At 39.3% G+C, this 26,895-nt stretch overlaps 1 protein-coding gene across 26 annotated transcripts in view; it reads right to left on the reverse strand.

Annotated features, from left to right (window-relative positions):
- LOC148420513 (calcium-activated potassium channel subunit alpha-1a) overlaps nucleotides 1-26,895 on the reverse strand; it is a 219,608-nt gene that overhangs the window by 92,223 nt on the left and 100,490 nt on the right. For all 26 annotated transcript variants that reach the window (XM_088420935.1, XM_088420934.1, XM_088420919.1 and 23 more), the window contains exons 3-5: nucleotides 18,596-18,657; nucleotides 3,966-4,059; nucleotides 921-1,032 (exon numbers count right to left, since the gene is read on the reverse strand). In XM_088420935.1, coding sequence (XP_088277061.1) covers nucleotides 921-1,032; nucleotides 3,966-4,059; nucleotides 18,596-18,657 — 268 coding nt within the window. The remainder of the gene's footprint in view (nucleotides 1-920; nucleotides 1,033-3,965; nucleotides 4,060-18,595; nucleotides 18,658-26,895) is intronic.

Consider the following 26,895-nt stretch of genomic DNA (forward strand, 5'->3'; position numbering starts at 1 on the left):
ATAGGGATGGAATTAAATGATATCAACACGATTTGATTATGAGATGTGATCAAATACTGTTAGAGCTAGGAGGTTTCATTATTCAATTGCAGAATACAAAGCTTAATAAAGGTAAGTATGAAGGAGGCTTTTATTGGTAGAAAAGCAACACCATAACACCGTATTTCCACATATAGCCTTTTTCTTTACTTTTGCAGGCATTTGTATAAAGACAGCGCTGCTAAAACAACTGATGTGGAATGATAACATAAATCATTATCGAATGATTAATATTCTATTCATAGAAGAACATCTCATATTGTGACAGCATCATGGCCGAGGATCACATACGCAAGTCTCTGTGCTTGGCCAAGGTCCTGAGGTATTATTCATGGTATTATAAGGAGAGTAGCTGCACACCCGAGCAAGACAGAGGGCCTTTGTTCCACAGAGTAATTTAGGTCACAATACACTGAACTCACAGATAAAAGTAGACCGTTATGTAATGCAGGTTAGGGTGTTTTCCAGACTGCTCATGCCCGTTCATTTGTGTGTATATGCATGAGGAATCAACGCTTGCTTTTGTGAATTTATTACAGTGATGGGTCACAGTGAGCTATTTCAGGTACAATGTTTTAACAGAAGACATACACACAAGCAAAGTCTCTCTTCTCCCCATTAGACGCTGCTCTGCCTGTGCTCCTTGAAATATCAGAGGAGATTTCCTGTCACTTTCCATGACAAGGCAAAGAGGACTGCAGCTCCGAGCCAGGGAGCCTCAGAGACACACTCGTGGTTATAGGCAAACAGGGAGGGGTTGTGATCGGCAGTGATAAAGAGTAGGTTTGACAGGTAAAGATTGAGAGCCAATGGTGGACAAGGGGAGAGGCAAAATGCTTATGTTGAAAAAATAATTAGGACTGGAAGCTAAGACGACTCACCGAGCCAACTTCTGTTCAGGTAGACGGAGACAAAGACGGGAGGAACAGTGAAGAAGTCGACCACCGAGTTGACCTCTAGCCAGAACCACAGCTTGTCGTTGGCTGCTATAAACTGCGAGAAGAAAGGAAAAAGTCAAAGTTGCAAACAGAAACACCTACGTGTGCTCACACTTCACGATAACATACGGTGACTCGACTCTTGCGTCACCCTACTAGCTGATTCATGCCCCGTGGTTGGAGGCATAAGTAGATTCTAAGTTGATTTAGTCATTTGTCAGGATTTCAGACTTGCCAGAAAACCTGGCATGATAGCGACGTAAAACGGATCTCCTTTAAGCCGCACTGGACTATAAGCCGCAGGTAGTAACATCAGAGATTTACGTAAAAAGATGTTATTTGGAAGATTTTTTTTAAAATTAATTTACTAAATTAATTGCCTGCCAACAGCAACATCCTCTCTTTAACATACTCAACATGCCTGCATTTTTAACACCAACAAAATCAATTCTTCGATAGCATCTTCTTCTGTCTCCCAATGTTTAATTGCTAGATTATTTTAGTGCACATACAAACATTGCAGATAATTCATACATGCAATCATAATTATTTAAATGCAATCAAACATACCTTAAATCTAATTTACACATCACAAACTTTTATACACCATCTTTTTAAATTTAGACATATATTTTGATATTTTTAATTATTTATTTTTAAAACTTGTTTCAAGTTCAGCCAAGTTCAGCCATCTTTTGAATTCTATTTCATGGTTGTTCCATGAATTGAGACCTTGTCTCCTGGCGGCTAGCAAAAAAAAAAAAAAAAAGCAGATGAGTCGCACTGGACTATAAACTGCAGGGCTAAAATCACAAGGAAAAAGTCACGTTTTGTAGTCCGAAAAATGCGGTAATCCTAAATTATGAATAAGTTGTTTGTACTTTATTTTAGTATTCCCTTGTTGTCTATGCATCTTCTGCTAGTTGTCAGAACTAAATGAAAGGTTTTTTGTTTTGTTTTTTAAATAACCTGCTTAAATCCCGATTAAAAACACATTCATACTCGCAAGCATTTAGTTAATGCTGTCTGCAGCTTTTTCCTGCCCCCTTCTCAAGGCTAGGGGAGGGGTCTAGATGGTGAACGATGATTTGAACGCCCCAATTTGGCCCTGCATTGGTCGACCATCGCAGGTAATGACATCGACCACCTGCGGTCCACCTGGCTGGACTGTGGGGAGGTTCCTGGCCAATGGCTTTGTCTGTTGTCAAGACATCTTTACACTAAACCCGTTGCCTGCCTAATATGGCACAAAATGTACCTGTAAGTGGTATTGTGTATGTGTATTTGTCTGTATTGAGTACACACAGCATCCTCTTCAAACCTGTTGTGCCTGGAAGGGGGCTCCTCCCACCTGTGGTCCTTTCTGAAGGTTTCTGATTTTGCAAATTGGGGTTTTTGAGTTTTTCCTGCCCCTTCTGGGAGATTTGAGCAGGGGATGCTGTTGTGTACTTATAATGAAAAGAAGTCTCCGTACGACTTCTGTTTTGCAAAAGAAGTCTCGATATGACCTTTTTTTCACCTGTGAAGCCCTTTGAGACTTCAGTGATTCAGGGCTATACAAATACATTTTGATTTGATTTGGTTTAATAGAACTTTTAAAATGTTAGTGGTATTTATTACTCTGTAACAATATCAGTGACTAGAAAACTCAAGAGTTGATTACTCGTACCAGTGTTGTTCTGAAAAGAAGAGCTCTCAAACATTTCTGCAAGTAAAAGCTATTAGCAACTCAATAGTTTGTGGCTAGGTATCTGTTTTTTGCTCGCAAGAATTGTTTTACCAAATTTTAAGAAATGTCATGAAAAAAAACACAAAAGACAATTGAATTAAACATGCAAATTAATCTTTGGATGCTCCCTGAACAAGACAGATTTTTGTGTAACTTTTCCCTGACAAGTAGTGCTGGGCGATGTGTTATTTATTTTCCCCAGATGGGGTTTTTGAGTTTTTCCTTCCCCTTCTTGGAGCTTTGTTCAGAGGATACTGATGTGTATTTATGATGTTCTGTATGACTTCTTTTTCACCTGTGCAGCCATTTGGGACTGCAGTGATTCAGGGCTATACAAATAAACTTGGCTTGAGTATACTTGACATGTAAATGATTTCAAGCGCTTAAAAAACATGATATTAAATGTTACATTACCTTTCGAGTGAGGCCATGTTCGAAAGCAAAAGTTGGCAGCAGAGGAAGAGGGCAAATATCAGAAAAAGAAAACTTCATTAAATGAAGATAACATTCCTTTAGTTTCAGGCTTTGTAGTCATATCTCTGGCTTCCTTCTCCTGTCCAGGTTGTCCCTTAGTATGCCTCTGCATGTGTTCTCGAGAAATGCAATAATATCCAACTTCTATTACTTCTCAAAGATCAGCCATATGAACCAGCAGTAGAATGTTATGTTGCGTTTAAATTAAAAGGGAATTGTGAGATTTCAAGTTTAGCTTTGTTTTATTTCGTTTTGTTTCTCTTATATGCTTAGTCATTTTCGCGACCGTATCTTGAGGCTTCACTGTATTTGATACATCATAACAATAGATTTGATCTTGGTTTTTATCCTTTTTTTTTTCACCAACGCGAGTGATGTCACATATCTGTTTCATTTACAGTTGGAGGGTAAAAATGGCAGAAAAAGAAGAGTAAGAAGTGGTGTCAATGATGTGTGGTTTCTGAAAAAGAATAAATAGAATTTGTCTATTTTAATAATTTCCTTCTGAGTTTTTTCGCCATTGTTAATATAGGTGCCACAGTTTTTTTGTTTTGTTTTGTTTTACAAATATCGCCCAATACATTGCAATACACCTTTGCTGTATCGCAATATATCGCGATACACTTTTAAGACACAATACCCAGCACTACTGACAAGGTTGAATCATACGCACATTGCCCAGGTATGAAATGAACTCTACTGGCAGTTCATTCTATTTAAAAAGCAATATTTCTTCTGATACCATTGTGTTGACAAATAAGCATGCAGGGGCACAGACTGCTTACCCGCAGACCAAAATAAAGAAGGAAGAAAACATTGAAGGCCATGTCGATCTGTAGCGTGAAGTCTTCGTAGAAGTTTTGGCAGGATTCTATAGGGCTGTAACACAGAATAGAGATAAATACATTACATCAAAGACATATTGTGCTCTATTTTTTTCATATCAAACAGAGACACACTCTCAGGAAGAGCAATATGGGTGCAATCCATATCACAATATTAAAAACAATCAGACATAAGACATAAGGTGTTTGTATGTTTGGTCCTCGAGTATGAGAAAATGCTCGAGCCGACGCAATCTAGATTTACTTGCAAGATGTTATGAAGGGAGTTACTGCATTTATACCAATAGAGATTGTACTCATATATTGACTTCACTGCAGGGGCGGTGCAGCTATTTATTTGAAATAAAAAATATTTATTTTTAGTCAAGACTGAGCTTTGTGTGCTTCTCATTGAAGAAAACCATAGAACACAATCACTGATATAATGCAAGATCAGCTTTACTATTGTTCAGAAAACTGAACATTCAGTTACACGCTTCCATAGGTGCTGATATTTTGGCTAGCGACAAAGTGAGCAAAAAACGCTGTTTGCTTGTCAGTTACATTGGTACTTTTATTTGCATAGTTACACAAGCATAGTTACACTATTTATTTAAGTGGAAAATGAACTGAGTGAATAGTTGGAACACGGCAGCAATTAGAGCAGAGATCACCATTTGAGGAAAGGCTGGACTATAAGACACATGCAGAAAGAAGAGTCCATCTTTCATTAGCTCATAAGATATGTAGCTTGGCAAGGCGAATTAAAAATGTCGGAATTGCAATTTTCATCCGTCGTTGTAATTGTCGGGATGAACATTAAGTCAGATGTCGATCGTTTGTCCGTTAGCCCGCCACGTTCATTTTTGTTTACTGAAATATAATTGAACTGACTTAGATGTTTATCTCCCATATTGCTCCATCTGCAATCAGCCTGCAGTCAATGTGACAATAGTCACTTTACAGCACCACCAAACAGTGGAGAAATACGTTCAGCTCAGTGAATAAACAGGGTAGCTTCAAATCACTACTTGTCATTCTAAGCTATATAACACAGCTGGCTTTATGGGAGATTTAATGCTCCCTTTCTTGGTCCTAGTTACAGTTTTCTTGCTTATAAGTTAAATGATAAGAAGTGCCCCCCTGCTGTAAAAAAAAACAAAGTGTCTGCTTTGGGAGAACGAGACCACTGATGTAGCGTTTGGTGGAAAAAGTCCGCTTTTTACTCCGCTTTGAGTGTTTGTTTGTTTGTTTAGCTTCAACACGTCTGATTTGTTCCTCTTCTAGATCTTCCAAAGCATACAGTTTGAGCTGATTGTGTATTATTTTACTTGTCACTGACACTAAAACAGAGTTCGTGTTAAAACTGAGTTCATGTCGTTTCAAGCCTAAAGATAGCCCTTTTAGAAGGCTTGGTTTTCTATAATGAGAGCCTACAGACAAAATCTTATGACAACAAGATATCAGGTAAAAACTAGATGTGACCTTTGAGATCAACACCCATGGCAGATGAAGTTGTAAAACATGTTCATAAGTGGTCGAGTTTTGCTGAATAAAAGAGTAAATGGACAATGATTAATATTGTCACAGTTTGATTTTGACAAAAAACAAATGCAAACAACAAATATACCAACAAAAATGAAAATCTGCTTCATTCCATAGATGTGCAAAGAATCTTTTAGAAACCTTGCAAGAGGGAATACATTTTTTTTTTACATTTAATACGTTTTCATTTGTAAGGAACATGCCTGTATTATGTTTTGTGGACATGCTGAAGTTTTGTGTTGTGTTGAGTGCAGACCTTTTTGTTCTGTGTGAATATTTGTTCCTGGTTCTCTCATTTAATTCACGTGCTTGTGCGAGAGAGCGATTACAGTCGTGGTGTCATAGTTGATCTATTAACAGCTAAAACTAAATAGGTTTTATTTCGTATAAGGGCGGCAGAATGTTAATCATTAATATTAATCACGTTTTCAACGTGATTGGGAGTTGAGTTCGTTTGCCATGGAATAAAACGATGCATTTGAATGCATGGCTGTGTAGCTTTTGTGCATCACTCAAAATGGAACTGCCTTTAATAAGGTTGGGAGAATTTAATTTCCTCCATTGTTTGTATTTGTGTGTCGTGCGGCTCACTGCTTGACTTTCTAAAATGGATTGTGTGACAATGTCATTGCACAGTACGCCTCTGACCTGGTACAGAAGCGGACCATAAGCGGAGTGGAGCAGCAACAACAACAACAACACCACCACCAAAAAACGTAAACGGACAGAAAGTGTTTTTTTAGTTTCAATATTGATAATAGTGCTTTTTCAATCAATTTAAATCTTAGTAAATGAGCATCCCTATTCTTATGTGCTTTTTTTTTTTTTGTCCCATCCCTACAAAAACGTGGCGTACGGGGTGGATGCATGTTGATTTGAAAGAATGCGTCCCTGTCAAAAATTATGCATCTAGGATGGAAGGACGTTGGCAAACGGGAGAACTGACGCATATTGGACTTCTAAGAGGAACATTTAAGTTCGGCTGTATGGCTCAAATTTGAAAAACAAAAGAAATCTTTGTTTTCAAACACTCAGTTGGGTTTAAAATTGAATATACAGTATACTATTTATATAGAGTATTTATTTATCTGTTGTTTGTTTATTAAATGTCTAGGTAAGACCAGTTTTTTAATAACTGCAATCCACATGTACATACTACTGTTTTGGCAGAATTTTGTGAAATGGTTGTGTGAGAAGAAAAGTGTTTCAAATTAGGTTAACTCTTAAGAATTCATTTTTCACTTGCCATCGTGTAAGCATTAACATCATTTAAAGCAGAACATTTATGGATAATAATTTGGATATTTTCATTGCATACATATTGATCATGATCACTTGAAATAAAAGATTGCATATTAAATTACAATTGCAATATTGAAGGGAAACAAAATCAATATCGGATTTTTTTTTTTCTTTTTAATTGTTCAGCATTTGGGTGGGGCTATATTTGATAGAAACATGTGTTTAAGGCATAATAATCTCCTGAGGTGGATGGGTAATGCTTTGACATTTTATCATCCATGAAATCGAAAGAATGAGTCGCCAGAAAGGGCGCATTGCCCCAAGAAGATGATCCAACTTTTGATTCTCACTGTCCGTCTTGGGCATTTCCTTAGGACTGTTCTGCTCTTTAAGATGATGTAAAAGCCTCGCCCATGTCCAAAGAAATTAGAACTCCTGGCGGCAATTGTTAAAAATAAGTGCTTTGATTTGGTTGAAAGGCAAATTCCTTGTGAAGCGCATTCAGATTTTGGCCGGAGGTTAATTTGAGTGTGTCCCTAAAAATGTTTACACCAATGCTCTGAATTTTCATGAAATCAACCTAACAAATTTCTTGTGCTCTATTATCCTATTAAATAGGTTTTTAACAAGACCATACTTGCACATACACATACAGATGGGGCACAGTGAAGACACCATTTGGAATGGTCACCGTGGCGTCTTCCCCCTTGGGCTCTACTCTGGCCTAATTCTGACTAACTGCTCATCTCGAGTCATATGACCCAAAGCGTTCTCGATAACCCTGGTGAGAGCATGGCAGCATGCAGAACAGGCTATGCTGGTTAGTTAGCTTGACTTTGTATCAGCAGTAAAGTGTGCATCAAAATACAGAAACCTTTAATTTGTTCATTATCAGAAGTCAAAGGACATCAGTGGCTCAAGTAGATGGAAGCACAATGGGTCTGCAAGTGCTGCTCAATGAGCTTCAAAACATGCCTATAGCATTTGCCATCATTTGCGTTTCGGGTCAGCTAGAGTCTATGCCAGGGTCAAGAGTACACCTGCAAATGTGAGCAGAGATGACTGGGTTCTTGAGGAGAAATACTCTCTCACATGATTTGATAAAAAATGCAAAAGCTTGACTGATTAATGGCACCCATATGTCTTGTATATCCAGTAAAAGTTTGAAAGAAGTAAAAAAAAACTAAAAATAAAACAACTGATTTTTGTAAATAGTTTATATGACAAATGGATTCTCAATGGCAAAAAATAATCTTCATCACAATGTTCTGCCCCCATATTATGACAAAAACCCATAGATTTGATTTTATTATATCGCTTCATGATTAGCAGCAATTGGGTGCTTGCACGAGCACAGAAATTGACAAATTGAACCATGGGCGGTGTCTGCATGCAAAAGCCAACTTCCAGTATGTTAAAACAATCTAATTTGGAAAACTTTGAAATATGTCGTTTACTCTCAAATCATTCGCTGAGTTGTTTTTACTGATCCCCTTAAGTTGGGCAACAATACCAGGGACAATTTGTTCTGTAAACGGCAAGAAAGTCTATGTTCACAAGAGCAAGACATAAAACATTTTGTTGAATTGTCTACCTTAGTTTGCTGCCGTGAAATTTTGAATCCACCCAACACTTTATTTTTTTAAACTTTAATTGGCTGCAACAAGCTCAATTGTCATATGGCTCAGTTACAGAAGCAAGCGTTAAGAATGTTCAGAGGGAGATTCTCCCATCGCTCCTTTGATTTCAACATGAATAGAGAGTTTAAGTGTGCTTTTCATTCTTGTTTTGAAGCATTTTAAACCATTTTGTGAAGTATTCTGTTCATCACAGCTATTCTGACTGGCAAAAAACCAACGAGATAAAAAAAAAAAAAAAAAACACTGACTCTCACACTTGGATAGTAACCACTCTTTAAAAACTAACACATCAAATGCCAATCATAACCAATTGATGGTTCATTTTTGTGCGGACCAATCCAAAAAAAAAAAAAAAAGTTCATATCCCATGCCTCATGTTTGTTTATGGCATACACATGTGACACATATGAAACCCCACTCAAATTGATGTGTCATTTGGTGGCCTGGAGATCAAGTGTAGCCTACACGAGTGGAAAACACAACGGAGGGTCAGCCTGTGCTTGATTTTTTGGACTCGACAAGTAGCTTCAACGCTAGTCGCCATGGAAACAAAAAAAGTCCTCTGTCAAGTCCAGCAGTACAAGGGGGGCTGATTTAAACTGAAAAAATCGCTTTCAAGTCAAAATGAAAGGAGGAGTTCCATAAAACATCAGTGTGTTTGCAACTCCCAAAGCAACACTGCCTAAAATAATCTGCAGGGGTGATCATTACACTGAACACCTTTGAAACAATTATAGAAAAATGATGACAGAATCATTGCACCGGATTGCGTTATCGCATCATGTGCCAGTGTTTCCAACAGGAAACGAATGTAGGACAAGACAAAAGCCGAATTGGGTGTTTGTGTCACTTCACACCACACAATCACATGGGATTTCTGGCCACAGGCTTCAAGCGTTCTGCGGAAAATAGTCCACGGTCCAACGCAGCTCGTATTACGCCTTTAAGCCCTGGCACAGCCCGGGGGTTAAAACGTGGTGATGGCAAGGTGAGAGACATGCTGAAAGAAAGGCACAAAGATGTGACATAGCGACAGTCATACGAGGCTATGAATTCGTGTGTGTGGGTGTATGTGTAGCCAAATACCAGTGTACCCTCTTAAGCTCGAGGGTCGGGGACTCCAATGCTTCTATAAAAAGCTCTGCGATTCATACGCAGTTATAAATGATAGAAACTCAGTTTAAAAACAAAAGAACATGCAGCACACAGTGCAACCCCCATGGCTGTTTTTTATTTGCGAGGCTGAAGCTGATGTACACACATTTGCATACACACAAACAGCAAAGAACACAGACTGCCCAAGAGAAACGCCACAGAGCACATTTGGCTATTTCAGGACTCAAAATGTTTCTTCACATTAACCTCCACTGACCAAAAACAACACACTGGCGCATATGAAAATCCTAATTTGGTCACAAGGGCAAGAACTTAGGCTGATTATGATGCTTTAAAAATAGCCGGAAATAACTTGAGTGGGACAATAGGCCTTTGTTTGCCTGACTGCGACCTTGACAAGCTGCAGGACTAACAGCCAGGGATTTTGCCGCCTATACCATAATGCATCAGCGCTAATGAATGTGTTGATTCCACACCCGCCAGCGCAGACATGGAAAGCGATTAAGGTCTAATCAGTAAATGTCTGCCTCGAAAGAGTCCCTTCCAAGCGACTTAGCAGGGGTCTGGGAAGCCAGGTTAGTATTTAAATAATTCACTTAGGTCAAGGTAAAAATAGCACCAACAGAGGCGATGGATGAGTAGATCAACAGTCCTAAGGAAGCTTAGAAAAAAAAAAAGAATGTTTCAACTGGATGTAAGAGATTGGAAAAAAATATGAATAGGAATAGATTATAAGGAAAATAAACCAGAAATCTCACGTTTTCATCGAAAAGGAAAACCTACAGTAGTGTTAAACCTCTTTTAACTGTAATAATAGATATTTGTTTCTGTGCAAACATAAGAAAAAAAAAGTACATTGATATTTATTTCAGGTAATATAAATAAAAAAAATATTTGTGGTAGATTGTATGCTTCTCAAAAGGCAGACTAGTATATTTTCGACAAACGTTATTATTAATCTTACTTCATCTTAAACTAGTAAAAAAAAAAACTGTTTCAAACACATCACTAATGGGTAAAAACAAAACAGAATATATCAAGTATAAATGCTTGATCATTTATAGCTGTAAAATAGAAGCAATTCCATGTCATAAACCATCAACCACATCATAAATCTGACTGAGAAAGTCTACGTACAAAGATGCCATCTTGACAAAAGGTGAAAAGGGAAGCAAAAGATCATTTGATTTGAACAACAAATATTATGATGAACAACTTGTAGTTCAAAGACACTGGAATTATTTAATAAAAAAGAATGGTTTAAATATATTAAATGCACTACTGGACGGTTTTAAATTTAAAAACAAATATTTAAAAAGCTGTGTCTGTGTTGTAAAGACTGGCTCAGGCTGTGTTCGCCCTTTATACTAAAAATAGCTCTTATCCTCTGCATTGTGGGATACTAGGCCTCCTCCACATCACCATGGTGACTTTGAACCCCCCCCCCCCCCCCCCCCAAAAAAAAACAAAATGGGCCACTGAGCATGCAATTGTAGACTGAGTTGACTAATTAGCAACACAGACTTTCCTATCATTAGATTTTTAATTAGTGTTTTCATGCAGTCCATTTGCATTTAGCAGATAGTGGAAAACACAGATCTTATTATAAAACAAGTTTGGAAGGACCGTGTTTTACTAGAGGATAATCTTACATGGTTAGCTCAGCAGTATTTCATATTGCCCTTGGAATGGCTTTTATATCAAGCAAAAAATAAATAATTAAAATCTTTGCATGCTTGCATTGCCAAGCGTGAGCCAATCAACTTTAAGAACAGATTGTTGAAATAATATGTAGTGGGTACCCCATCATTCTTCTTACATGTCATCTTTTTTGAGCTGTTGAAATGCTTTACACATTTACCTACTAAGCAACGCCCACTCCTTTTCTCTTTCAACACAACATTATTTTATGGACGTATAGTTTCAGTTTTTGGTCAAAAACTAAATATGCATTTTTTTTTTTGCCAATATTAGCTGAAAGTTGAATCCTTAACGTGTGGTTGTCTTTTATGTGATGCCGAAATTAATTGGAACAAATTTTGACAAACTGAGCCATGCTCAGTCGTCATTTAGGCTGAAGTATAGCAAAGCTTTTTCATTTGGAATCTACTTTCATGTCACAAACATCCTTGAGCAAAAGTAAACACATGTTAATCAATACATGCCACCAGAAAACCATTTCTAAATGACAAAAAAAACTACTTGAAATGTTTACAGAGCTGTAAAAATTTAAAATTCATTCTTGAATTTCTGCAATGAACACTTCTCCCTTAAAATAAAGATTCACGTAGTTTCTTGCTATTCAGCCAAAACATAAAAGCAACATTTTTTTTTTTTCCATACCGGATCCAGTTTGAACCGGACCATGAACTGAAACTCCAACCAACTTTGATTTTAGCACAATGTTACACCTCCAGCATTTTTACATTCATGTGCACTTAATGTTATAACCCTGAGGGCAATTTTAATGATTATCTTGCTGGCAATGAAAGCACATACATCCATCATCTACCACTTATCGGTAGCACCAGTAGGGAAGCTCAGACTTCTGTCAGGATCTCGTGGCATGTTGGTAAGGAGTGTGGGAAGGGTGGAACCAATAATTGCTGGGGCTGATAGGTTTGAGGCTCAAAATATCATTTAATGAAAAAACTGAACAGGATGGGGGATGCGCAAAAAATATCAAGTACAACAGAAACACTCAGAACAGAACAAACTTACAGGCAGGTGGGAGCAAAACGGGGAAAATGAACGGGGCAAATCAGCTTGAGCGAGGCAGCAGGGAGGTAACGCAGCAACAAGGACCAGGCGGCGCGGAAAATAAACAATGACCCGACAAGAACCGAATGCAAACTGGGAACTTAAATAGACTACACACTTAAGAGGGAGAGACGAAAGGCAGCGGAAGCTGATTGGATGACAAGAAGGGCAGGTAAACAGGCAGGTGGACAAGATCAAACTAATGAGACACTGACAACAAAAGGAGATGCAAGGGGAAACAAAACTTGAAACTAGAACTTAGGAACATGAACAAAACCCAAAGAAAACAACAAACCCCAACCACACATGACAACTTCCCTCTCCTCAGCTACTTCATCCAGCTCCTCCGGGAGGATCCTCAGTCATTCCCAAAACAGCCGAGAGACATAGTCTATTCAGCATGTCCAGGGTTGTCCTTGGGGTGCCTCCTCTCGGTTGGACATGCGCAAAACAGCTCATCAGGGATCCGTCCCAGAGGCATACTAACTAGGTGCCTGAGCCACCTCAGCTCACTCCTCTCAACGTGGAAGAGCAGCGGCTCTATTCATAGGCCATGCCAAATGAGCGTGCTTCTCACCCAAAATCTAACCCTGTGGAGGAAACTCATTTTGGCCGCTTATGGCCGGGATCTTTATTTTTGTCCATTAGTGTCAATGTGAGTGGCTGTTTATCTACATGTGTCCTGTGATTGGATAGTGACCAGTTCTGGGTGTACCCCGGTTCTCATCCAAAGTCAGCTGTACAGGATTCCAGCTCACCCATGAACCAACGAGGCCAAATGTTTTCGAAAACAGCAGGTGGATGAATGACGAGGGCCTGTTTGGAAATCCATGATATCCGAGTCTGGCAGTTTACTTCAGCTTCAAAGGGGTAGCAATCTAAACAAGTGCCATTAATGATATTTTTGTGGATTGAAATGTGGGAAATGGTGTCAGCGACTAATGGTGCGCGCTAACGATTACACAGTCTTCGGCGCTTCAAATGCACATGCTGGTATTTTATCCAGACGTTCTGCCAGGTACTATCAACAACTCACAAACAAGGTCTGTATTTAGGATAGTCTTCGCTGCCAGAAGGTCTGCCAAGCCTCACCTTGTTCCTCTACGATATTTCTCAGCTTACCCCATTAATTAGTCATTAGGGGAACCGTTCCTGTTTCGGTGCTGACAGTAGTTACATCGCTAATGATAGAGTTACAGGTGCAGCTTTATTTGGCCTTGGCTGGTGTCTTGGTCCATTTTTGTGCCATCAGCTTAACAAGAGCAATGAGCGGTACATAAAAGTGGAGCAGGAACATCCTTTTAAGACCAGTCAGCGGTGATTTTGTCCTGCATTTGTCTTTATTTGTTTGATGGACGCACTCAAGAGGAAAATGAAGGAGGAGGGACGAATGAAGGTGTCCAACTTGATGGAGATGTGGGTGGGGAAAGGACAAACTACATCCTCCCACTGACAGCATCATCTATAGCTGTGGTCCCCAACCTTTTGATCACCATGGACCGGTCAACGCCTTTGATTTATATTGCGGAGCGGGGGGGGGCTGTCTGCTCTAAAGACCACATCATCCGTCTCACTATGTAATATCAACAACGGCTAGAGGCTGTGCCAAAGATTTCAATGTCGCAATCAAGTGGCCGAGACTGTGCTAAATATTGTGCTGACAATGCTGCGCTATCGTTAGCTTAGCACGGTAACTACGGTTCAACAGCTGTTAAGTGAAGCACACACACCAGTTGTCCCAAGTTCTTGCTTCCGCCTTCCTACAAGCCAGGTGAGTGCTCTTGCTTGGCTCTGTTTTGTATTGACAGCTCAGCTGGCCGTGTTGGATCGCTCCCGGTGACCGCAAAGCGGCCGCCATGATTCATTCCTGCCCCCTGCGTGAGCCCTTGAATGTTCCCGAAGTTGATTGGCTGTCGCGACACGAAACGCGAAAAGTTATAAAATTGTAACGTCACGCGAAAGGTGAAATTTCGCTTCTCGCCACCACACGCTCCATTCGCATCGCCCAACGCGCATTCGTGCCAAGTCACGCGAACTCCATTGACTACAATACAAAACTCTCCGCTTTTTCGCCTCGTTCGCGTTCAGTGTGCACGTAGCATTAAACTAAATCATGCCCAAAACATTATTTCGGGTGCAGCCCGGTACCAGTTGGACCAGGGGTTGAGGACCACTGATCTATAGCATGACATGAGTGTGGATATGTGTGTGTGTGTGTGTGTGTGTGTGTGTGTGTGTGTGTGTGTGTGTGTGTGCGTCCGTGTGCTACAAGAAGAGCAGATAAAAGCTGAATTCAAGCACGCCATGAGCACAGATTGGAGGTAAACAAGCGCTCTGCAACAACAAACAGATGGGCGGCTGTTCTCTGTGCTTACTGAGACTTCATTCATAAACAAGGCTTTCAACAACAGCATGTTTGCCAAGTTAATGACTGCTACACGAGCCCATTCGTGACAAGCGATTTAGCCTTTTGAAACTAACTGTATATGCACTTTTCAGATTTGCTGTGTTCATATGAAGCTTTTTTTTTAATTATTACATAAATTTTAAATAGGAGGAGATAACACAGAAGACCATTATTTTTGGTGACGAATCAAATTGAGGTGGAGATACAAGAATGATAATACACCTATCATCCTCCATCAATCAGGAAGTTGCCCCCAAACAAAAGGACAACTACAATAAACCTATTTTTTTCATTTACCATGATGATCATTCAGCAAATTCAAATGAGAAATGTCTCGTATACGACACTGCAAGGTATGCAAGAGTGCATTATTTTCTTTCTATTTAAGTTTTTCCTTCCAGTCAGCGAAGAGAAATTGATTATTTTATTCTTTGCCAAAAATATATTTGTATAACAACTATGGGGTTAGTTCAAGTTTTTATAGTATTTTTTTAATCACATCACACATTAACAAAGCCACCAGTTACTAGAATTCCATGCTCCATGTGCAAAAAAAAAAAAAAAAAAACAGACACAATGAGAGTGTTCCCTAACCACTTCACGCTACAGCCAGTTCATGTGAATGGATCCACCAATGGCATCTAGTATGTTGGTGATGGACAGTGTTTGGAAAGAGTTACGACCTAAAAGAGAGTCGACCTTCTACGAGGGCCATGAGCATTGCTACGAACAAGAAAGGAGAACGGTCCCACAGTGACTGTAACACACAGACATCAATACTTGGAAGGGTAATTGAGATCATTAAAAGCGTAAAGTAAAAAGTCTGCAATGATTGATTTTTTTTCTGTTCTTGTTAGTTATAATTTGCAACAAAGGTAAAGGAGGTGGTATATTTTTAGAAGGTGTAAGAGAGTGAGTTACAGTAATTGAATTATGCCTGTGCTGTAATCCTGCTTCTTCTTCATGCATCCATGCGCCAAGTAATAAGAGCTCAATAATTGCCTCCTCTCAGTGAGAATACACAAAAAGTCAAAATAAATGCTATGCTGCAGAATTAGCGTGACAGCTCGTGTGTAGGTGACCAGTCCGAGTGATAATGGAGAGCCATTTGTGCCACCCTTAAGTGATGCATTTTGGATTAGTTTGATGTCGGCAGCGTGGGATGTCTTTGGCCAGCGGATAAACATCAAAAAGAGCATCATACATCAAATGTATATCAAGACACTCACAATGTTCCATTACACTTAGTGAAAATGTAGCACAAAAATGACACAAGTGCAATATTTCTAATGTAAAAAACCCTCAAGAGATTTTGGGATCTGCTCTGGTTTGATTAGAAGCCCCCAGCAAGGAAGCCTGAGTTAATCACAATGCCAAGCATAGAGGTGGGGATTGGGGGCAATGTGGACTGATGGATTAGTCAATGCCTCTGATGCAAGGAGACAGTACATTTCAACCGTAATATACAGGACTGTCCAATGTACGCACACACATCAGCCACAGTGTTTTTGATCTGTCATCAAAGTCAAACATGTTTCTGATGTCTTGGTTGCCTGATTTACTGGACCACATCTAAAATGTTCCTTTCACAATCAAGAAGCAAGTATGATGTTCTCCTGTATATGATTCCTGATTCAGTCTATGTTTTCACTTTTGCAAAAGGAATATTACCTCACTCCCATGCTATGCAGGCATTTGCTTTATTATGTAGGACCAAAATGGAACCTTTGAATTTGAATTCTTGTGAAACCACCATATTTGGAATTTGACCACTTTAAAATTGCAGAAAATAACGATGTAGAATTGTCATCAACAGCAACAGCATCTTTTTCAATTATAATTAGTCAAGAAAAATTGTTTCATATCGGATGTCCGATCATATATTGATGAGCAGCCCAGGCTGCTTGTGTTCAACCTTAGAATTTCCAACGTAGAATACGTAAAATTAATTATTTTGAAATGTAATACTAGATAATACTTAATGGGTAGGGACATTATTTTTTTATGAATAATGTATCTTTGTTAACATATGACAGTGAGGTAAAGACAGAGAAATTCAATGTTCTTTCACATAAAATATTTCTTGTCAGAATAGAGGGGAGGGACACATTAAAGGGTGACACAGGAGTGGATTTTCACTCCTGTCAAATTTCCCCCAGACAGAAAAAAAAACCCTGTCCATTCCATCCCAGACTGGCGTAATACATATATATATATATATATATATATATATATATATATATATATATATATAAAACTTGAAAGAAACATCTCCAGGATGCACTGGGACGGAGATGAATCCAGGGGTCACTGAGTGTTTCGGGTCTCGCAACATCAGACGCTATCTCCCAGGTGACCCAGGCTTGCGTCCGAGGAGCAATCCATGGATCGGTCCTTTTGAGCCACCTCATGGCTTTCTCTGCGGCTTCGCTAACAACGCTGGATAAGTGCCCTCTCGAGGACCTGAATTTGCGACTCCTGGAGTCTGAGGACACTGTCATTATCTTTGATTGGGAGGGGCAGCTACCGAGAGTGCACCAATGAGATGGAATGAACAGAGATGTGCAAATGGAGGAAAATGCCACTTTGTGTTTATTAACTTATTTATTTTGTCTGTTTGTTTTTTTGTTGAGGAAATAACATTCTAACTATTCAATCCGATTTCCGTGAACCTAGGTAACATTTCCACAATGATATGATCCCTACATGCAAATAAGATAGCATGTTGAAGTGTTATGTTTATACTGTAATTATGCATTTGACAATAACTCTCGGGGACAGGCTTAACAAAAATTACTGCACTATTTGTAAATTATTATACATGCTCAACAGTCAGTGGATTTATGCACAATAGGTATATATTGAGTACAGCACAAATAGTGTATGTAACCAGCCAGAAAATGAAAGCTTCACCAAGCATGTACTATTTGTTGCCATTTCAAACCCATTTCAAACCCACTGCCTAGTTTCACCATCAATTGAAGCAGCCCCTTTTGAACCCCAAAGGAATTTAAATAACTTGTTTGAAAAAAAAAAAAAAAAAAAACAGAATTAAGTACTAATGGGAGTGGATAATGCTGCAGTGGTTGTCGGAGGGCTGCCAGGCCCGCAATGTGACGCTGGTTGACTGCCAACCGGGGAGATGCACAAACTGGCAACACACACCCTTCTCACTTACTTATTCATACACAGACACGCACATGCACACCAACACACAAACAAACACACACACACACACACACACACACACACACACAACTAAAGAAGATCCTCCATAGTATTGCCCTGTCTCTGTTGCCATGGAAACTGACATGCCTTCCATTGACAAGAAGCAGCCCATGTGCATGCACGTGTATGCGTGTGTAAATACGAGCATTTGCATTTCAGAGCCTTCACATATGATTCATTCGCAGTATGTAGGGCGATGTCAATGCAAGTCATGTTTATTTTACTTAATAGGGCTCATTTATCCATTTTTCATAGCTTCTTATCCACTAGGTTCACTGGCTCGCTGGTGCCTAGACCAGCTGTCTTCGGGTAGTAGGCAGGAGACACCCTGAACTGATAGCCAGCCAATTGCAGGGCACCCAAAGACGAACAAGCATTCACGCACCCAATCATACCTAAGGGCAATTTAGAGAGTCTAATACACCTTCCGTGCATGTTTTTGGAGTGTGGGAGCAAGCCGGAGTGCCCGGAGAGAACCCACGCGGAAGAACATGCAAACTCCTCACAGGGAGGCTGGATTAAGATGGAATTGAATTCGGAACTCTGAGCTGTGAGGTTGACGTGCTAACCACTCTTCCACCAAGCCGCCCTAGTATGACTCAGTAAAAAGGAAGATCATTTTAAATATTTTCAAGGAATGTTGAGATACTTACTCTGAGGAGTCTATAAAGTATATTCCAAGTGCCCCGATGCTGAGTGCAAATACCAACACCACCTGAGGAGACAGAAGAGAAGAGAAAATGATTCACATTTGATATTATGTACATCAAGATGTTACAGACTCTGTTGACAACGTAACACATAATTAAACAATGTCTTGTTATGATCCAGTAGCAGACTGGTGGACATCTCAACAAAGTAGCTTCTAAAAAATTAATACTCTCTTTCATGTCAGCAAATACATCGTATTAAAGCTACCCAGGTTCCTGCTCGTCCAACCACACACATAAAGCATGTCATACTATCAGGAGTGCTGAGAGGAAGCACTTTGAGGTGCTATCAAGTGTTGACATAACTGTTATTGCACTGCAGGATTAAATGTGCTTGTATAACGTTGCGGAAACTATGTAAATGCTGAGGTAAAGTAAGATAGCAGCAATAGCAGCCCAACATTAAACCAAGCCTGGAAAAATCTTTTTGACGAAATTATTGCACTCATCATGACCACAATGTCAGTGCAATTGTCTTATCAACAAATGAACATGGAAGTGATGCACAATAGCCTCCTATTCAGCCCAATCAATGACAAAAGCACACTGTGCTGCCTAACTTTGCCATTTATTATTGATGACAGAGCTTGATTACTTTCATGCTATGGCCCTTTAGATTGATCTGACACATTGTGCTGGAGGTATTAGGCACTTGGCTTGCATTTTTAATAGATTTAAGACATTGAATGCAGCATAATGGCCATCAAGGGCATCACTCCTCTGCAGAGCAGAATGACCCTTACATGAGCAACACACCATAAACTTCATATACAAAGGAACATGTGAGGGTGGCATTAAAGGATGGTAAAGCTGTTGTGGTATTCATAAAACCAAATGTAACCCACTGCCACTCAAGCAAAAAAAAAAAAAAAAAAAAAACCCTCATCAAAATGTCCATCTGCCAAACAGACTGTCGGGGTTATCTTTAAAAGAAGACTAAGAAAAGCCCAGCTGCTAAGCAGCAAAATAGTAACTCAGATCAACCAAGATTGACTTTTCTCTGCCGGCAAAGGGAAGGCTTGACGTACATTCTCATGCTTGCCAACAGCGTTTTTTAAGATCAAGCGTCGCCGCCTGCTTTTTATTCATTCAGCAAAGCATTGCACCTTACAAGACATAACAAAAAGAGCCAGCCGGGCGCCACCAACAGCTGGGTTTTATCTAAGGACTGGGGCGAGATGAACTAGGACTGCATAGATGGATAGCAATGCATACTATTCTAGACAATAAATAAACAGTTAATGATAACAACCTAATATGTGATTCCTTTCACACAGAGAGCCTTGCAAATGTTGAATTGTGTCCAAGGATGTAACGTTTCTCCTTCACACTTTTTAATTTGAGATACATCCTCTCGCATTCTGCACTGGCTGATGTGCCCTTGAGTTTAGGCCACTGTATGACCACTGAGTGTCACACTGGGTTAAGGAAAAGGGGGACTGGAGAAGAAGGAACAATCAGCCCTCGCCATTGTGGTCACTTACTAAAAAGCCAGTGATGAGCCGAGGAGATAAGACACATCATCATCTTTAAACTGACCTAGTTATTCAGCTGTGAAGAGCCTACCTCACCAACCCCCATCATGTGTTCACTATGTTGTCCAAATACCATGGCAAAAGGAGACACCTATAAGTGTATTTTAAGGCAGAGGGGCCTCCGCCTCAAAAATAAAAACTTCAGATATGTAAAATAAAAGAGTAGCTGCCATGAACACACTTGTCAGTGTTATCGTGCAAGTTTACACACAACCAGATTCCACAAGTGCTCCTATGTCACGGTCCGAAGAAACGTCACAAGGCTTATGAGAATGTTTTTCTTTTGAATAATGCCACACTTGATTATGATTGTGCCCCATGTTATAGTCAAAGTGATGAGCACAATCTGTCAGCAGTTTTTTGAACATTAAACCAGCACTGGATGCGTCAAGGGTGGAGGCGAAAAAGATGAGCATTTGCTCAACCGTCTACAAGGGTATCGGGTTCTGGCATTGTAAGTTAAAGGTGGCAGCTCTCGTATGACAGCACTGGAATTGTAAACACATAATAACATGTATTTAACACATATGACAGCTCTCATTTGATTTGACAATGCCTGGGATTGACAGGCTTGCACATTGACGTCAGTCGAAATGGCTGAAAACAGAACCAGAATGTCACACTCAGTGCTCCAAAGGGAGACTTAAATAAGTTATTTTAGCCTATGTGTACTTGAGACTTTCTTGTGGTTCTAGTGGCAATAGTCATATCTGCCATAATGCTGAGGCTTTCTAAGGGAATGTATCAAAACTGAGGTTATTATTAAATACGAGTTGTTTACTCTGGGGAACTCGGCGAACTGGTAAAACCATTTCTTCAATTTTAATAATGACATTTTTACTCAGATATACAATCCAATGTCAGTCAAAATAGGCATATTGCATAAAATAGACATGTTTTTAATGAAAGTGAAAAATAGACCGATGCCTTTATGAGATTAATTCTTCCTGTGACAATCTTAACTCAAAACACATAATCTCTAATTTTATTTCTTATTGAAATTAGTGTGGTGTTTTGATGCACCTGTTATATGAATTTGAGTGTGCAAATTCTATATACTGTAATTCTTGACATGAACATTAATTAAAACAAACGTATCTGATCATCAGCAGTGTAATGTAATATATACAATTGAGGTTAATTTTTGGCAGGTACAGACTCCTGATTTGTGCTCATTAAATTGTTGCAGTGTTTGCACTGATTCCTTCCATTTTTTTTTCCTCTTTCAAGAACAATTACAACCACATTATCAGTCTGCTGTCTGAAGCCCAATAGACGCAAATATGCTTTGCCACACACACATGGTCAGTGACAAGAATTACACAAAACAAAGAATAAAACCTACATTAACTGGATTGTGTATATAAGCACACAGACACATTGTCTTATAAACACATGAGGTTGGAGACAAGGTGCAGCAATGACCTGACAACGCTGTGCTGGCAAACCTTACTTTGCATTCTGGTCACATGCGGGCGTAGCTCAGCCTTCCAACTGACTATTTTTGCTGTGCAACACATCAAGCACAAGCACAGCAATTGATAGCAGAGTGTCATTTTTGGTTTTAACAAATAGTTCCCATTTCAGAATAAATGCATATAAAGTAATTCCCATGGAATCAAACCCTGTTAACAAGAAGGTACTGTGCTGTTGGAGTGCTGGATTTGGTGTCTCTGAATGCTAAAACTCCACTTAATTTTGTGAATCTCTTCCAAGTACAACATTTTAATGATGCGTACTGTAACTGTCAAGAGGGCCACCGCAACTCCGAACTAATGAGAAGCAACCAACAAAGCACAAGAAACAATGGCAAGACTGCAGTGCAACATTAGAATAACAACTACTTTGGGTCTTCTAACAAGCGACAGATAAAAATGCTGCAGTCCACAATCACTCATAAAATTAATTCTATGAACTCTGATCTAAAATATTCATAACCGTTCAGCACCATAGTACTGTATTAACATTTACAGTGTGTTCCCAAATAGTGGCCCCACCTCAGTTTTTCAAGAACCACAGGCAGTCACAGTAGTTATCTCAGTCACATTGCTGCAAGCAAAAACAGCAGTACCAGACAAAAAATCAGAAACATAACAGAAACTGATGATGATGATGTGTGTGTGCTTCCACGAAGCGACATTTCAACACAATCTGACTTAATACAAGATTAGTCCACATTTTTTCATCAAAGTGGTCCATCTTACTTTTCCTGACATGCCACAGGGTAGCAAACTACTCTCAGGCTGTCACTATCAAACATTTGTAGAATCAATGATTATCATTCCATTCATTAACTGAATAATCTGATACCATTTTATTTCGCATTAAAGAGACCCTGTTTTACAATATGATTTCTTTTGTGATGATTGTTAACCAATTATTTTTATTTACTGTATCTGGAATTGTGAAAAAGATTCAGTTACTGGTTCAGTGATTGTTTTGTCATATATGACTACAAAATTCTGAGAACAAAATTATCATTATTATGATTATTTTCTTGTCCTTGTTCTTATACTTTCCTCTTCTCACCCTTCCAAATTCTGATCTCACTGTTCAAGTCGCTTTCTGTAAACTCTGCAAAAGAGATGTAATTCTCAATGGATCTCTTCCTGGTTAAATGAAGGTTAAAAAAAAAAAATATAATAATAATAATAATAATAATTACCGTTAAGAGGCCCATTATTTGATCATTGTTAATTTGTTGATTAATCGATTACTTCTGACAGATGTAGGGTTCAGAGCTAATTTAGTCTAAACTTACTATCTTTATTCTGAAACTGTGAGAAATGTGTATCTTGTGAAACGACTGTAGTGAAGTAAAACCGCTGGCAGAAGTCTGTTCTGATGCATGAAAGTCCAAACAATGGTGTGAAATGTAACACCATCAGCACGCCGACACTAATTAAAACAGAATTTGGCATCAGCATGAGGACAGGTGCAAAGTGGTAAGCCAAATTGTGAAGACCTGGGGAGCCGGATGTGGCTAGTTTCAGTCAAGATGTGTGGCCCTCATTAGAAAATAAATAGTCTGCTCTCAAACAACACACACACAAAGCTTGAAAAAGTACACATTTTAGTACAAACAATATAAGTTGGAGTCAAATGATATTTCTGAAAGGACACCGATGACCATATTTAGACAGTTTTAAAAACCCACTATCAATTTCAATAAGGTGTAGATAAATGTGTTCATCACATCATCCAGCAGCTTTTTTTTTCACTATAATCACAGGCCTAGTAAACACTATTTATATTACATGGAGATCGCCGTTCAGATGGGGGCAGTCATGTTTCTTTTAGCTACAGAAAGCGAAGGAGGAAAACCTTTGCCAATGTAATTCAAGTCACATTTTAGATGTCAGTTTTTGTCTTGTGTGCAGCTGAGCAAGTTTCTTGCCAGTCGCAAAAAAAAAGAGAAAAACATAGGAAATATGAGGTTTGAATGTAAATTGTGAATAAAAGGAGGAGGAGGAGCGGTAATGTGCTGTGGGGCGGTTCCGCTCCTTGCAGCGCAAGTTTCATAACAGTGTACAACGATTGGTTCAGGAGTTAGGATGACTAGTTATTCTAAGCATTTGAGTTCACCCACAAAATTGCAAAAGAAAACGTGAACAAAGACATTGCGATACAAAAAGCATTTACCCTTGAAAAAATGGCCAAAAAGAGCAGCTGTGGTTTCCTTGTATTGCAGATGGCCTGCTGCATGTGCCGCGTTGTTGCCTGTTATCAATCCTCATGTGCTTGGATCACTGTCTTGCATTTTATTTGACTGGTAAGAGTTGTTTGCATTTAAAAAAAAAAGGGTGGAAGTGTTGGATTTTGGCCAATGAGTCCATACTGTGCTGCACTTGTGTCGGTGGCGATGGCCTTCCCACTTGCAGCTTTTGCCTTCTTGATTATGTCCGCAGAAGTAAGTAAGTAAGTAAACTGTGTTGAGATATTTGCCCAGGTTTTGTAGATTCCGCGCTATTGTGGACTGAAACCAACGGCAAATTGTATTTGTATCAACTCTATCTCTCGCTCGCTTGGCATATGCACCCAAAGTATGGTCTCCCTGGGACACCGTAGTGCGGGTGCTGCATTCACGTAATACCAGTAGACAGCAATTCATAATTGTACATAATGCAGCTTTAAAGTATGTACATTTTCCTACCGCACCCTTATTCCTGTCAGAGTACGACACCTATTATACGTACAGCCTTAAAATAAATCAAAATCCATCAATCAGCTTCCCTCGTCAGACATCAAACAGAACATTACTAGCCAAGCACAACAGTGATGCCATCATATAAAGCGACCATTACACCTGGACCCCTACAATTTGCTTTCTTTAACCCTGGTGGCCTCGATGAGACAGACGCAAAGTTATTGTTGTGCCTCAGCAACAGTAACAATGATTGATGGGCGGGGATGGTGCAGCGGCCCGGTGAGGAGGAATGCCTCTCAGGTCTGACAAGATGACAGTTTCTAAAATGAGCATCTGCCAACTCGATGGGTGGGGCGTGAGGAGAGTGGGGAGGAAGCAGACAGACAGGACGAGCTCTCCTCTAAAAGTTACTCCATCAGCATTTCTAGTACTGCAAGATTCAATGTTGACAGTCTGCTTTTTACATGGTATAAACATTGACACATTGGATTACAAAAATAACGGTTTACTATAACGTCAATCTTTAGCTAAGATGTTAACAACTTCTATTTGAATCTAAAACTCACAAAAAATGGTCCTGGCTGTGTGACAAAATCTCTTAAAATGACTGGATATCAAGTCTCTGAGAAAAATCTTCAGGTAGCAATGGAATGACTGAGTCAACCACTCGAACTCTTTTCTGTACTTGACCTATCCCTGAATAGCTGTGGGTGTTCTGCCCCCGGGACAAGATTCAGACCTTGGATCAGCATTTTTGCCACGGCAAAAGTAGAAATTCACCTTCAGCATTGGGATAAATCCACACAGGAAGGTTTGTCCACATGGCACAACTTCTGGAAGGTTACATTATTACAAGTCAATGGACCACATGGATGAGGCACACCTCTAAACATGTAACTCATTGAAGGGACAATGTGTAAGATTTACAACGTTTTTCATGACGGATGAGGTGCTGCATTTACCGCTGTCCGTAGCTATAACAGACATGGCAGTCTCGGGAGTGCCATCCCCCATGTAATATGATTTAATGATAGCTAGACCAACAATTATATTTAAAACATGATGTTGGTCATTAAGAACACATTGATTAGCACATGTTCCAAATTTATAATAATTTTGTCCTTTTTAATGAAAAGCAGGTCTAAATATTACACATTGTCCCTTTAAGGAATGTCTTAAGACTTTAAGAGATGATTAAAAATTATATATTATACTTAATGTGTTAAGTTGTATTTAATTTTTGTCTATTTGGCTCATACACATGGAAAAAGAGCATTCGAGTCATTGGGAGTGTGTTTGTGTGGAGACTTCCCTTTTCGGTATAGTCGACACATAGCGGTTCTTGCAAACGGGCCATAAATGTTTGCCATTTTTGGTTAACTTTTTCAATTCATCATAACAGAATTTCTCAAAAACTACGGCCAAAGTGGAGATCAAATTAAACGGACAATTTTGTTAAAGCTTGCCTGCTTATAGTGTCACAGGTTTTTCCTATTGTGGCTTTATTTTGTGGAGTTTCACTTAGTTTGCTTTTGGGTTTGTGTTGTTTTTCTCTGGCATCTGTCGTTAGTGTAATTGGTGTGCTTCTGAGGCGGCCGAATCACTGAAGGCCTAACAAAGAGTTTGAGGCGATGATTCGGGTTCTTGATTGACACTGTGATTGTGGAATTTAAACATTGTATTGTTTTTTACATAATACATTTGTAAGAATTTGGATTACATTTAGCAAGATGAACTCCAGTTGAACCTTAGAGAAGAGTTTCACCTAAGGAAGAGCAACACCAATGAAAAATAAAAAGAAACCTTGATATTAAAAACAGTCACTAACATCAGAGGTTCTTGAAGAGTACACCAGTACAAACAAATGACTCATTAAATGCAAAACAAATACAATCATAGTTATGACACCATTAAGTTCAATGAAATATCGTCAGTTCCATAACACCATTAAAGATTACCACTTCTTTGTGTTCTTCGAACAGTGTTGGACGAAGTTTGGAAGTGTGCTCACACTTAAAACGGCCCAACCCGAGGACCCATCTCGTCTGCGCTCTACAATTGCATTTCTCAAAAATGCGAGTCATCCTCCCCAAACTGAGCTCGCCTTGGGAATATGTCAAAAAGCCTCATGAAATGACTTGTTTTTGCATTTCGGTTAAATGATACATGTATGATAAGCAAAACAACAACTCGGGAGCCTATGGCCATACTAGTCTGAAAACGCCCTGATCTCAGAAGCTAAGTAGTGTCGAGCCTGGTAAGTACTTGAATGTTAGACCACCTAAGATTACCAGGTGCTGTAACTTTCCAGGTGGAGCCCACGTCAGGTCTCTTAGGACTTCAGTCTACTGAGACCAGGCTTCGAGCGCATTGGGCCACCCACTCAATCACCTTCAACCCCAAACGGTTACGGAAAACAGGGAAAGAAGCCATAACAACGATCCCTGCCCTATGCATCACCCAAAGCAAAGAACTAACTAAAAAAAAACAACTACAAACCTGATAAAGAGAATTGTGTCTGCTTGCCTGACATTGGAAAGGCCAACAGCATTTTCATACAT

The sequence above is a fragment of the Hippichthys cyanospilos genome, chromosome 8, assembly GCF_059441005.1.
Source record: "Hippichthys cyanospilos isolate Australia breed blue-spotted pipefish chromosome 8, RoL_Hcya_1.0, whole genome shotgun sequence".
Lineage (NCBI taxonomy): Eukaryota > Metazoa > Chordata > Actinopteri > Syngnathiformes > Syngnathidae > Hippichthys > Hippichthys cyanospilos.